The sequence below is a fragment of the Diadema antillarum genome, unplaced genomic scaffold (genome assembly GCF_040938485.1).
Source record: "Diadema antillarum isolate AM-2024a unplaced genomic scaffold, OU_Dant_1.0 seq00000956_RagTag, whole genome shotgun sequence".
Classification (NCBI taxonomy): Eukaryota; Metazoa; Echinodermata; class Echinoidea; order Diadematoida; family Diadematidae; genus Diadema; species Diadema antillarum.
This window is the reverse complement of record NW_027271804.1, coordinates 956,660-970,359: the sequence shown is the minus strand read 5'-3', so window position 1 is coordinate 970,359 and position 13,700 is coordinate 956,660. Positions and strand designations below refer to the sequence as shown.

Here is a 13,700-nt window from a genome sequence, read left to right as displayed (position 1 = left end):
TGTCTTGACGGCACCTTTATTCATGTTAAGCAAATATTATACAAAGTTTAATACAAAAATATATGGTAACTCAAGGTAAAAAATGATAAAGGGGAGTGGTGATATCAAATACACTTCCGAAACATACAATTGAAGTAAATATCAAGTAGACTTTACTCCAATAATTGAAGGTTTGCATTCGGCAGTAATTTGGGCGTAGTTTCCACGTGCAAAACCCTCATAGATTTACAACTGAAGTCAATTGCACTGAATACTATTAGTCTTTTCTATTTGAAGTAAGGTAAGATGTAATACACCTTAAAAAGAATGGAGAAGAGTGAAAAAAACTGTAGTAAGCTGAAAGAGACAGGCAAACTGTATTTTTATTGAAAGATTATCTGTAGTATACCTAGGAGAGTAGACTAGCATTTCTTCGGGCTCTGCGATGTGTTTTGATTGACATCTGTTGCTCAGCCAATAAAACTTCGAGAGTTGACGACTGACAACTGTCTTGCCACACCCGGTTCCACGCCTCTATTCGGAGGTTTCTTACTAGACGGATTTTTAGCCAACTTGATTTCCACATCGTCGCGCCCTCTATTGACTGCCAATCACTGATTTAGGCTAAAAATACGTCGCCCGCTAGACTACTGTGGGAGGCGCCTAAGCTCTGATCTTGAATGCACCGAATATTGCTGGATGATCAGAGCTTTTTTTTTTTTTTTCTTTCTTTCTCTTTCATCGTTTCTCTCAAATGCATGCTCTCGCTATGGTCTGTCACTCCCTGAGTATTTTCTTCAGTGTGAAAATCTTAAAAAGTTCTTCGGAAAAAGAAGTTTGCAAGATTCTCGGAGGAAGTGATTGCATTGAAGGAGTGTGTTAATTTCGCTAGGGGACATGGAGCAGCAAAAATGGGGCATACTCGTTGTTATTAGCGCCTTCTTCGTCAATCTCATGAACATCGGCACGCTTAAGGCGTTTGGCGTCCTCTTGCCTGACCTCGTCACCGGCCTCGACTCCAACGAGGCGGTGATCGGATTGGCTGTCGGTCTGTCGCACGGTCTGTCCGTAGGCTTCGGTAAATAAGAATACATGTACCTGGTTTAAGTTTTCGCCATAATATCTGTTAACTTTTTTTTTGTTAATCTCTTCCCCTCCCTTTGGAGAGGAGATTACGACATGAGCCTACTGTTTAGGTCACACTCTTTTGAACGCATAATGCATCATTCCGGATTAAAGTGTTGTCTTTAGTCGCCGCAACATACACGCATGTATCATAAATATGGTGACTCAAAGTTACTACAGTAGCCCCTACACATTAAGTGTAGTTTTTTCCTCTCTCTCTATATATACACACACAATCTATATTTATAAGCCTATCATAATAACGTCATATCTATATCTATATATATACATATATATATATATATATATATATATATATATATATATATATATCATAATAGGCTTTATGGGTATGAAGAGTTAAATCACAAAATGTTATGATGTTATAAGTGTCAATTTAAACATTTCCAAGTCAGTCCCTCATCAGATTGAGCGAAGTAAAACCTTTCTAGTGACACCTCAGTTGTATTATGATACAAGAAGGAATTATTCTTGACCTTATGATTAAAAATATTCCGTCTATCTTTGTTCTTTAATCTTCTATTTTTTGTTACATTTTAAATCTCAAATATCATTTACCAAAATGGAATGCGCCAGTGTTGCTATAAAGCTCTTTATATCTTTCACTCTCTCCTGGAAAGCAAATTTGAATTAGGGCATCCAGTGATAGTACTCTTCAAAATTATTATACTCCCTGTAAGTAATCTTTCGATGGAAATAGCCCGTTACAGGTGATTCATTTTTTTTTTCTGCCCAGATACACAGGCGCACACGCACAAATAAATTTTCGAATTTACTTCTTTTATCTGACATCAATATCTTCACACTCTAAAAACAAAGAAACAATCAAGTAATTAAAGGGATAGTACAGTTGTGGTGGAGATGAGAATTGGGTTTTTAACTTTTTGTGAGATACAAAGAAAACACTTATGATATAGTACAGAACATACCATTTCAAGAGAATTCAAAGTTTATTTGACGAAAATCGGGTTTGGAATGACTGAAACATCAAAAACCAAAGTAAAACAAAGCGATGGTAATAAAGTGTGGGTCCCACACTAGAATCGCTCTTTTTTGATATCTCAGCCATTTCAAAACCACTTTTCATCAAATAAACGTTGAATCCCTCATAGAATTACATGCTCTTTCACATTTTATAAGAGGTTTCTCATTATCTCACCAAAAAATGTTAGAAACCTGAAATTAGGTCTCAACCATAACTGTACAATCCATTTAAGCTTTCTGATAAAAGTATCGAGTTATCTCTAAAACACGACAGGGTTTGATCTAGTTTGGCTGTCTTGCAATACGTGCTTTGAATCTTCGTCTTGTGGAATATTGACAAAAATAAGACATAAATACGGAAGAAGCGGAAAAGACCCACAGCAGGGTACGAAAGAGACCACTAGTTGCCTTAATTCTGTGGTCTTACATGTCCTTGTTAAAAATGCAGAAGAACGAAATTGATATTCATGTTCAATGGGCGTCACGATACGTTCTTGCTGGTTACGTGCGCATGCGCGTAATTTCCCTAGTTCACGCCCACTTTGGGGGTGTCTTCATTGACATAATCATTGCAGTACTGTCCATTGTATCTTGGTGCGTGGTCTTTAGTATGTCTGTTTGTTAATCGTTTGTAGGCTTATCAATTTGAAGTTCTCTTGCAATTTTTAAGAGGGGGGGGGGGAGGGGTGGCGAGATGTATGTATGTATGTATAGGGAAGTTTAAAAGTCCTAATTCCTAAGGAGCCTGACTGCTTTCATACCAGCGCCTCCAGCACGTAGGCGCCATCATGATTATGATTATGACCTGGGAGGTGAACCCCCCTGATATGACAGAAGAAAAATATATTTATTGTTGGTTTTTTATTTTTGCGTGATATGTTTTTTGTATATACATTTTTTTTATGTTGTTGACAATGGGATTGAATGAATGAATACTACTTATGCTACTACTACTATACTAATAAAGTTGTCTCTATCTAGGGCAGCCTCTTCATTGTTGCCACTGCTCTACTAGAGGGCCCTGTCATTATCATTACCCGGCCCTACCGTTGCCAGGTACCCATAATATACACCTTGGGTCAGGAGGAACGTGGTGGGCAAAAACATCTTGTCTAAGGACGTAAGCCCTGGGCGGGTATCGAACTCGGGTCTTCCGACTGGGAGTCGGGAGGCTTATCCAGTATATGCCACACTACCCCCATGAACATGATAAGATGAGATGAGATGATGAGATGAGATGAGATGAGATGAGATGAGATGAGATGAGATGAGATGAGATGACATGACATGACATGACATGACATGACATGACATGACATGACATGACATGACATGACATGACATGACATGACATGACATGACATGACATGACATGACGTGACGTGACATGACATGACATGACATGACATGATGAGATGAGATGAGATGAGATGAGACGATGAGATGAGATGAGATGAGATGAGATGAGATGAGATGAGATGAGATGAGATGAAATGAAATGAAATGAAATGAAATGAAATGAAAACATAATTATCTCTCTTGCCTCGTCACCACTTTAGTGTGGTAGGCTTATAGTAAACGATGTACTTATGTACCATGCTTGCATTGAGCAATGCTGAGAGGCTCTATAGTAATACTACGTAGTTGAAATCATGGATTCCTCGGTGGTAGCATTGGCACTATATAATTTTATTGAGGGGCTCTAACCTCGAAGAAATAACGCAATTCTGACATCGCGGAATCCACCCTATTTCACCAGTGGCTAAAAGACAGTGGGTGATGTAGGCCTCTTTTTTTATATCCCTCCAACGAATCTTTACAAAATAAAATAGTAAAAACTGTTAGGATTTTTAAAAAATGCCATTCCAGGAAGAGTTTGCCATCCATCAGCTGTTTGTTGTTGTTGTTGTTGGAATAGGGCTCTGGAGCTCCCTTTCCAATGTCGTCAGTAGGCCTATTGTTATTAGTCTTTTTTTAACATTAAATGGAGGTATAGAGACAGAGACCCCGTTTTACAGTGCGAGGCTCGGCCGCGGCTCGGCCGCGACCGTGCCCAGCCTCGCTTCAGTGTAAACACGCAAAAGGCCAAATGCGAGGCCAAAAATTGGCCTCGCATTTGGCTTCACTCTGGAGGTGGTCTCGCGGCCGAGCCGCGGCCGAGCCCGGCCTTTTCTTGGTGTAAACGCAAACTGGGCCATGTAGTCTGGCTTCCAAACCCTCTGCCTGTATCTTTTCGCTATTCAGGATATTAACCCCCTCAACGTCGAAAAACTAGTATAGTTTTAAGGTGGTTTTTGTCCTGCAAAGGATTCTTTCCTTCGGCACAGGCCTTTGCCCGAACGGCGACTTCGTCGCTACGGAATTCATTTGGCAAAGGGTCTGAAAACCAGACAATACCAAATTGCATTTTGTTTACAAGCAGAGCGCCACTACGAAAAAATATTGAAAGGTTTGAATCAAAAGCGCGGCCGAGCCCGGCAGTGTAAACGGACAAAATTGCGGCCAAAATTAGCCGCGCATTTGGCCACGCTCTGGAAGTGGTCTCGGCCGCGGCCGAGCCGCGGTCGAGCCGTGGCCGAGCCCGGCCTTTTCTTGGTGTAAACGTAAACTGGGCAAAAATGCGCGGCCAATTTTAGTCTGGCTTCCAGACCCTCTGCCCGTACTATTTCGCAATTCAGGATATTAACCCCCTCAACGCCGAAAAACTAGCATAGTTTAAGGTGGTTTTGTCCTGCAAAGGATTTTTCCTTCGGCAAAAGGCCTTTGCCCGAATGGCGACTTCGTCGCCACGGAATCCAGTTGGCAAAGGGTCTGAAAACCAGACTATACCAAATTGCGTGTGTTTACTAGCAGAGCGCCACTACGACAAAATATTGAAAGGTTTGAATGAAAAGCCCGGGCCGAGCCCTGCACAGTAATGCACAGAATTGCGGGTCTCGGCCCCGCAATTGAGGCCGGGCTCGGCCGCGGCTCGGTCCAGCCCCGCAGAGAGACCCCGTTTACAGTGCGGGGCTGGACCGAGCCGCGGCCAAGCCCGACCTCAATTGCGGGGCCGACCCCCGCAAGTTAATTAGTCCGTTTACAGTGCCGGGCTCAAGCCCGGGCTTTTAATTCAAACCTTTCAATATTTTGTCGTAGTGGCGCTCTGCTTGTAAACAACATAAACAAACGCAATTTGGTATAGTCTGCTTTCCAGACCCTTTGCTAACTGGACTCCGCGTCGGCGACGAACCGCCTTTGCCGTAGGAAAAATCCTTTGCAGGACAAAACCACCTTAAACTATACTAGTTTTCGACGTTGAGGGCGTTGATATCCTGAATAGCGAAATAGTACGTACAGAGGGTCTGGAAGCCAGACTAAATTTGGTACCGCATTTGGCCCAGTTTGCGTTTACACTGAAAAAAGGCCGGGCTCGGCCGCGGCTCGAGACCACCTCCAGAGCGTGGCCAAATGCGCGGCCAATTTTGGCCCCGCATTTGGTGTGTGGCCTTTTGCGCGTTTGTGAAACACTGAAATGAAGGCCGGTACGGCAGCGGCCGAGCCCGGCCTTTTCGCTCACTGTAAACGGGGTCTGAGAGAGAGACAGAGGAAGAATGTGCATGGGCTAAATCTTTGAATCGCAAAAAGACGCGAGAATGAAATATTTAAGATTTCAAAAATGTTTTAAACTGTTTTATCATGACAAAACAAGACTCATCAGAGAGGAACTTTTGTGCTGAATAAATGTGGATATGGCGCAAACATTTTTTTTTATTGAAAAAGGGGGGGGGGGTTAAGCTTCTTCTGCATGTTAAGTTCATAAATATCTTTGTTTTGACTGACAATAAACAGTAATGATAAATTCAATGCTAGCCAGTGTAAATGTAAGTATAGCGGTGAATGAAGCAATACGTTGTCGTCATCTTTACACTCATTTCGGACAGCGATCGTGACCAATCACTTGCTCAAGGTGGTCAGCGTTCGCAAGCTCGTCCTGCTAGGCGGCTTAATGGGAGGCACCGGATTCACGGCGTGTGCTTTCGTCACCAACGGCGAACAGTTTACGGCGTTGATTGTCATCTCAGGTAATTCAAGGGACAAGACCACCTTTATATACTAGTACATGAGAATCTGTGCAGTCACTGCTGGATGAGAAGACTACGACAGTGTGTGATGTCACATGAGTAGAACGATATAAGGATTTATTATTTTAAATTTATTTATTTTCATTTTTTTAAAGGAAAAAGTGCATTTTCCTCGACTTGTCACTGACGTATGTTAAGGGTAACATTCCCCCGTCTTCTGAAAGAGACAAGTCAAATGTTCCTTTATTATGGGTGAAAAGTGAAAATATGTTGAAATATCTTCATATTTTTCTTTATATCGCTCTACATAATTATTATGTGACATTACATCAAAAGCTGACAGTAGCAGTCTTCTCATTCAGCAGTGAGCGGACAGGAACTTCAAAAATTCATAACTTTTTGAACGGATTGTTTGATTTCTTTTTCAAAATCTCACTGATGAGTTTTATTATTGCTAATTCACTCAATCTACATGTCCGTGAAAGTGAACTTGTCCTGTAAGCACTTTCTTTCAACTAACGTTTACACCTACCTTCCATTGTCTGTTTTTTGTATTGCAATATTCCACATCTAAGTTCCGGCAAAACAGAATTTTGTAGGGTTTTTTATAGAATAGATCTAGAATAAGGACACGTGTACATCACGAGAAACCCACATTTTTTCTAATCTGTTCAAAAAATTAGTCGATTCATAGTGAGGAAACTCTTCTGTCGAGTTGTGTTTATTGCAACTGATTGACATATTGCCCTTTATATATACTGTACGTACAACATAACATGACTTAAAAATGACGTTAGTTAATTCAATTTCGGGCAACTTTGTCGCTATAAAGTTGCAATGAAGTAAGTCGAGTTTCAAATTCTTCTACCGTCTGCTAATGTCGTTATCCGCCCCCCCCCCCCCTCCCAAACAACAGCAACATCATGCTAACAAGCTTAGAATGCTCTGTTATCTGAAAGGCGTCTTGCTCAATCCACTGATAATTCAGGGCGCTACGGAGTATGATTTTCTTCATAAATCGGCCGCACGAGGTACTGCTTCCATACCATGCATACACTCTCACCCGTTGACCTTCTTTTTGGCCTTATCCGACACAAATATACTGTAAGTCAGACCCTCGGACGAAGAGTTCGTTATTGAGAAAAAGAGATCTCCCTTAAAAGAGGGCTATGAAAATGCATCAGTTAAAACATTATGTTCTTAGTCACAGAGTATAGAACGCATCATGATTATCCAAAGGTGTATGTGTCAAGGAGCCTTCTGCGACCCGATTTCGGTCCTGCGACCCGATTTCGGTCGCAGGAAAAAAAATGTATATAAAAATGAGCAGAAGTCACAAGAAATGGCTCTAGTCCTCATAGAACATCTATATTTGATGATTGGTTTTGTTATTTGGCATTTGTTAGCAATCACTCAGCAGAAATTTAATAAAATGATATGATCTGAGTATGCAGTTAGTATAGCATTTCTAGGGTAAACGTTCAGGATAACGAACACAAAAAGGGACAAATACTTAGTAAACACGACACGTGTTCAAAGCATGATTGTCGAAACAGGGACAGTCAAGGCCCATATAGCATTTTCAGGTTTAACAATATCTACGATCTATAAGGAAATTCTTGACACAAAGTGAACACGTGAACATGTATTCAATGCATGCTTATTGTAACGAGAATATAGGACTCGTTGGAAGGAAAAAGAAAAGGTGTTTTCAATACCATTGCATAGATCAATGACTTTCCAATACCACTAGAGGCAATCCCTGCACAAGAATCCACAATTTGCGCACTAGATAGCGCGGCAGTGGTATAGATAAAGGGAAATGAAGGGGAACTGATGGGGGAACTTCTGCATTGGGAGCATGGTTTAAAAGGGATTGGGAAGGGGTGGGGAGCGAGTGATTGGTAGGGGGTAGAATAGTTAGACGGAGATAAAACTGGGTGATGTACTGCCATTGAATAAGGCTTAATGCTGTCGTACAAATTTAAATAAATATCTTATAAGGATGGTATGTAGTATAGGTGGAGATGAAGATTAAGCTTTTAACTTTTTGAGAGATGTTTCTAAGAAACCACGTACTTAATGAAGTCTTACAGAGTATTTCATTTAAGAGGCATTTTAAGAGTATGTGATGAAAATCGGTTTTGAAATGGCTGAGATATCAAAAAACAAAGTTAAACAAAGCGATCCTAATAAAAGGTGAGTCCCACCTTTTATTAGTATCGCTTTGTTTTTGATATCTCTGCAATTTCAGAGCCAATTTACATCAAATAAATGTTGATTTGCTCTTGAAATTATTATGATCTTTTATATTTAAAAGAGGTGTCTCATTATCTCACCAAAAAAGTTAAAAACTCCAAAATCGTCGAGTGATCCCTGACGTTACTCTAAAATGAGTGAAAATGAACATTTTCACTCAAAATTCGCTCCAATTCACTCCAAATTCACTCTTTTCTGTTATTCACTCCTTCAAGAGTGGACATTTTCACTCGATTTTTTTAGAGAGTACAGCACGAATACAATGTATGCTGTTTCTCTAGAAAGTGTAAAAGAAACATGCTGTCTAATTGAGAAAAGAAAGTGCTGAAGCCTCTACAACTTTGATTTCTAATATATCTATTTAGAGCCAACTTGAAGGTGGTGTCGAATTGCATGAGATATCAATCATGGGTCTGAAGGAAAATGATGTTATTGATTATAGTAATTCCAAGACTTTGTGGTACATTTCTTAAGATAAAAGCACTGTTCTAAAGAACACGCTCTGGAAAGTCCTACCTAGTAGTCTACAAACCAGCATTCAGTTATTTTGTGGGGTTGTCTGCCTGAAGTTGAAAGGATACAGTACCGTGATTCAGTTAGCAAGAAAAGTAAGCCCTTAGTTCCCAGCTGTCACTGGATGAACAGGGTTATCCTCGTACTTGAGGCAACAGACCAGACAAAAAAAAAGAATAACAAAGAGAGCAAACGAACAAAATCCATAGCGATCTTCAATCGACTGTACAGATTGCCTGATAATGCTATATAGAATAAACTGGTTGGTGATTGATCATAACGCAAAAAAAAGAACCCCCCCCCCCCCAAAAAAAAAAAAAAAATCCACGTCGGCGTGGAAAAGCTAAAGTTATTTCGTTAAATTTGTTCTCCCGCATTATGTCTTATTCAATGACAGTATTATTACATTACCTAGTTTACCACTCTAACTGCCCCCCCCCCATCACCCGCTCCTCATCCCCTTTCCCTCCCTTTTAAAACCATGCTTTTTAGAAGTTTCCCCAGAAGTTCCTCACCTTTCCTCTTTGTCTCCCATTGCTGCTATTCCTATAGTGTGCATTTGCTTTTTGAAGTCGCCCATTGGTGGATTCTTTGTGTAGGAATTGCTTTGAGTGGTGTTAGGAAGTCATTGAGCTATGCAATGGAAATACCCTTTTAAATATGATATATCCCTGTACCAACAATCATGCATTGATGATTTAAAAGTTCACGACACCGTGTCCATTTTGTATAGAGAACGTTAAACTTGGAAATTCTTTGGGTCCTATATTGTCCCCGTTTCGATAATCATGCTTTCAACACGTGCTCATTTGCCCCTTTTGTGTCTCGTCTTTCGTTATTGAGAACGTTAACCCTGGAATGATAATGATAATAATGAGGATAATAATAATAATAATAATAATAATAATAATAATAATAATAATAATAATAATGACTATAATAATAATAATAATAATGATGATGATAATTATAATGATAATAATAATAACAAGTGCTAATATAGCGCATATCACTACACCGATATGTCTCTATGCGCTTTAAGGGAGAGGTCTGGAAATGCTATACACATTAACTGCATGGTCAGATCATGATATACTGTGAAAGGATTTTGCTAAATTCTGTTAAGTGATAACTATACAAATGCCAAATATCAATCATCTTTAATATAGATGCCTTATTAGGACTAGTTCCACATGACCGACATAAACAGCCGCTTTGGGCGCCATTTCGTGTGTCTTCTTTTCATCTGTGCAATTTTTCCTGCGACCGAATGGGCGACCGAAATCATAAAAAGTGAGGAATATCTCAAATTTATTGAATTCTATTCACACCGCGTATGGAATGTGAGCCAGTTTTTTGTTCTGTTTTTTTTTTCAAGTTGTGATCAATCAATGATCAAGTATAAATTGGCAATTACGTAATGAAGCATGTGGGCTTTCATTCCATATGCACTGTTATCTAATTCTATGAAATCTCTCTATTTCTAGTTTTTATGACGGAATATCTAATTTGTGTGTGTGTGTGCGTGTGTGTATGTGTGTGTGTGTGATACAAGGGTTGCATAGAAATACATCTAAAGCGGTTGTAGTAAAGGTGCAAGTGCGATTTGTAATTTACTTGATTGGAAAATGAAGAGAAAATGTTTGTAACTTTGCATAATGACCGCGCACTGCATTGCCAATTTGTTTTGATTGACTCAAGACAACATAACAAAAATAAAGCTTTCTTAATTTCATCGAAATTTTATCAAGCTCTAATTGTCATATATATCATTCCTCAAAGTTTTCTGTTCCCATTCATACAAACTAATTTTAAGGTGGATTTCTTCCTTAAAGTTTCATTCACATATCGGTCTATAACTAGAGTCGCAATATTTTGTTAGTAAACGCAGTTTTTCCATTGATATTGATATTGATATTAATGATGATCTTATAATGATATAATTATTGATGTTGACTTGATCATGATGTCGATATCTTTATTAAGATTGATATTGATAACATTACCATTCATTGCTCATCAAAATCTATAGGAATTGGCATTCTCAGCTTAGATCATAACGTAATATCAAATAAACTCAAAAGAAAGGGAATTACCTTTTACCTTTCCTTGTAATATGCTACTAAATACTCTGTTAAACTTTGTGTTCTAGGTGATATCTTTGAGAATTCTTTGTTTGTTCGGTTGTTCGTTTGTTTCAACAAAAGTGCTTTCACTGTCTCCCCTGTTTACATCTAGCATTAGGATATGGGCTGGTGACGTTACCCATTCGCGTCACTTGTGTAAAGTATTTCCCAAACCACTACTTCATAGCGACCAGCACTATGCTCACGGGAGGCGGGGTCGGCATGATGGTCATCCCGCCCATCACGCTATACCTCAACGACATCTACGGGTGGCGTGGCGCCGTGCTCATCCTCGGCGGGCTCAACTTCCAAACCATGGTTACCGGAGCGATGCTCCGCCCCCTGTCCGAGCAGCTTCCAACAGAGCGAGCATCCTATAACGATGAGGATGAGAAGGCCCCACTGACTCCGTCCAGTGGTGTTGACTCTCGCAAAGAGCTGCTAGGGGCGACGCCTTCTGGGTCAAACGGTGTCATCGTGACGATAGACCAGGATGGTGAGGAGGCATACGACGACGACACCCTACCTGTCGATGCGAGCTCGACAGACTGCTTGCTGGCAGCAAGTAATCACGACTTCGGCGCGCAGTTTCCCAGCACAGACGAGCAATCTGACGCACATTCCTCGTCATGTCTGGAAAAGACGTTTGGGAAGCTTGGAGAGGGCATCTCAATATTTTGGAGGGCGCTCGACTTCAAGGTGTTCGTTGACTTTCCCGTCTTCTCACTGGTGATGGTGGCAGTGTTCTTTCACGGTATTACGTACACTGGTTGGATAGTGTTCCTTGTGCCAAACGGAGTGGCAAAGGGCTACTCTGAGGATACCGCCGTTAAACTGTCTCCAGTAGGGGGTGAGTTAACGCAAGATTTAAAATTAAAGGGACCTTCTCCATGTTCAGTTCAACCAGATGATGTGCAACCGGGGGAGTAAGAATTAAATCGACAGACCAGAAAATGTTTCGTTACCATCATAGAAACGAAAAAGTTCACATTGATGCGTCAATAGTTGAAAAGAGGGTATAAATCAAGCCCAATCACAATGGAAAGCACATGAAAATAATAATGGTATGGTCATTTAATTGGTCTTCCACTGGATATTAGGCAGTCTTTTAGAAGTTCACTCCAAGGAAAAACGATTATCATCTTAAAAATGATATCCTTAGTTGGAAATTATTGAAGAACTCAAAGATGTCCAAAGATGTTACCGTTGTGATTTTTTTTTTTTTTTGGATGGATGGATTTTGCATTTTGCTCGAACTTCGACAAAGCGTTTGTGTATGAGGGAAATTAATTTTGTTGCCAATGCACGTTTGCAGGAGCCTCAAACATTGTCGGTCGCCTCTCCATCGGCTTCCTTTTACACTACAACCGGGACGTGATTTCGCCTCCTGGGGCATTTGCCTTCGCCTTAGTCCTGAGTGCCTTGGGTTTCGCCATCAACCCATTCGCCAACGCATTCTGGGTACTGATCTTGACGGCCATCATGAACGGCGTATCGAACGGGGCGAAAACGGTGCTGGTGACGATCGTCAGTCGGTTCTCCGTCACGCCCGAGCGCTTCCCCACCGCGCTCTCGTTTGCCATGAGCGTGCGCGGATTTTCGGAACCCCTCGGGGACTTTAACCGGTAGGCTTGTTTGTCGGTCGTGAATGAAATGCTTTTCGAGAATAAACAAATTTTTTTTAAGTTCTCGAGGTAGTATATGACATTGCGATATGTTCCTTTTCGTTTGCACAATGGGGTTGATGGACAATATTGTGCGATATGGAATGTCTCGAAACAAGTGGAATCGCCACATAGTCACAAGTACCCGGTACCATGGAATTACAACGGGGCAAGGACCTCCTCATTCACGTAATACGGGATGTACTGCGTGGTTGATAGACCAATCAGATTACAGAATTTACCATCATGGTGAAAATTATTCCAGTTATCTAATGTAATTCCATCCCAATATCACGTCTGAAGATTTTATGCATGTTTTCTTCTTTTGATCTGCTTCCTTGAGCACCCAATCGTGTGCATTCTTATGTGAAGGTGCTACGTCATCATCCTTGCCCATTGTGATTTGTTATGAATTTTGAAAACATTTTTATTCCTCATTCCAATCACTATAAATTCCGAAACCTTCCTCCCAATGCAACCAACATTTAGATGTTCAAATCCAAAAGTCTTAAAATCACTTGGAGGTCTCCTTTAAACTTCACCTTTTCTCTAGGTTGGATCTTTGACCAGACGCACTCCTATAACATAGCCTTCGTCATGCTGGGAGGCGTGGAGTTCATCGGGGCACTCGCTGTTATTTCCGCCGCGCTCTACTCGAAGAGGCTGTCAGAGTCGGCGAGATCTGGCTAACCCCGCTTATATAAAGGATCACAACCGTTGCCCTTGACGTGATTTGATTTGATTTGATTTACTGGTTTCTGTATTATCGTTGTATACATGCACATGCATGTACATGTATATATGCATACATAAACATAAGTTGTTCACAAAATTTTTCTTCATTGCCTTTACACAATGTACAGCAAAACGCATGAGCAATACAACAATGAATAATACAGTGGGGCTGCAGCATAAGCGTGGCTTGATTTGCGTACAGACCCATACAGTCATTATACACATCGGAA

At 40.6% G+C, this 13,700-nt stretch overlaps 1 protein-coding gene across 1 annotated transcript; it reads left to right on the top strand.

The window, feature by feature from the left end:
* Positions 1-742: 742 nt before the first annotated feature.
* On the top strand, positions 743-13,425 carry LOC139741836 (monocarboxylate transporter 7-like). Its single transcript, XM_071652415.1, has 5 exons — positions 743-1,057; positions 6,033-6,173; positions 11,184-11,921; positions 12,387-12,686; positions 13,277-13,425. The coding sequence occupies exons 1-5, from the start codon at positions 877-879 to the stop codon at positions 13,423-13,425; spliced, it is 1,509 nt and encodes a 502-aa protein (XP_071508516.1). The 5' UTR covers positions 743-876.
* The last annotated feature ends 275 nt before the right edge of the window (positions 13,426-13,700 follow it).

Excerpts from the sequence above, each read along its gene's own strand:
- LOC139741836 (XM_071652415.1), top strand. The coding sequence starts at position 877 with ATGGAGCAGCAAAAATGGGGCATACTCGTTGTTATTAGCGCCTTCTTC. Across the intron at positions 6,174-11,183 it reads GGCGTTGATTGTCATCTCAG|CATTAGGATATGGGCTGGTG; the intron begins GTAATTCAAGGG and ends GTTTACATCTAG. Across the intron at positions 12,687-13,276 it reads ATTTTCGGAACCCCTCGGGG|CCTTTTCTCTAGGTTGGATC; the intron begins ACTTTAACCGGT and ends CTTTAAACTTCA.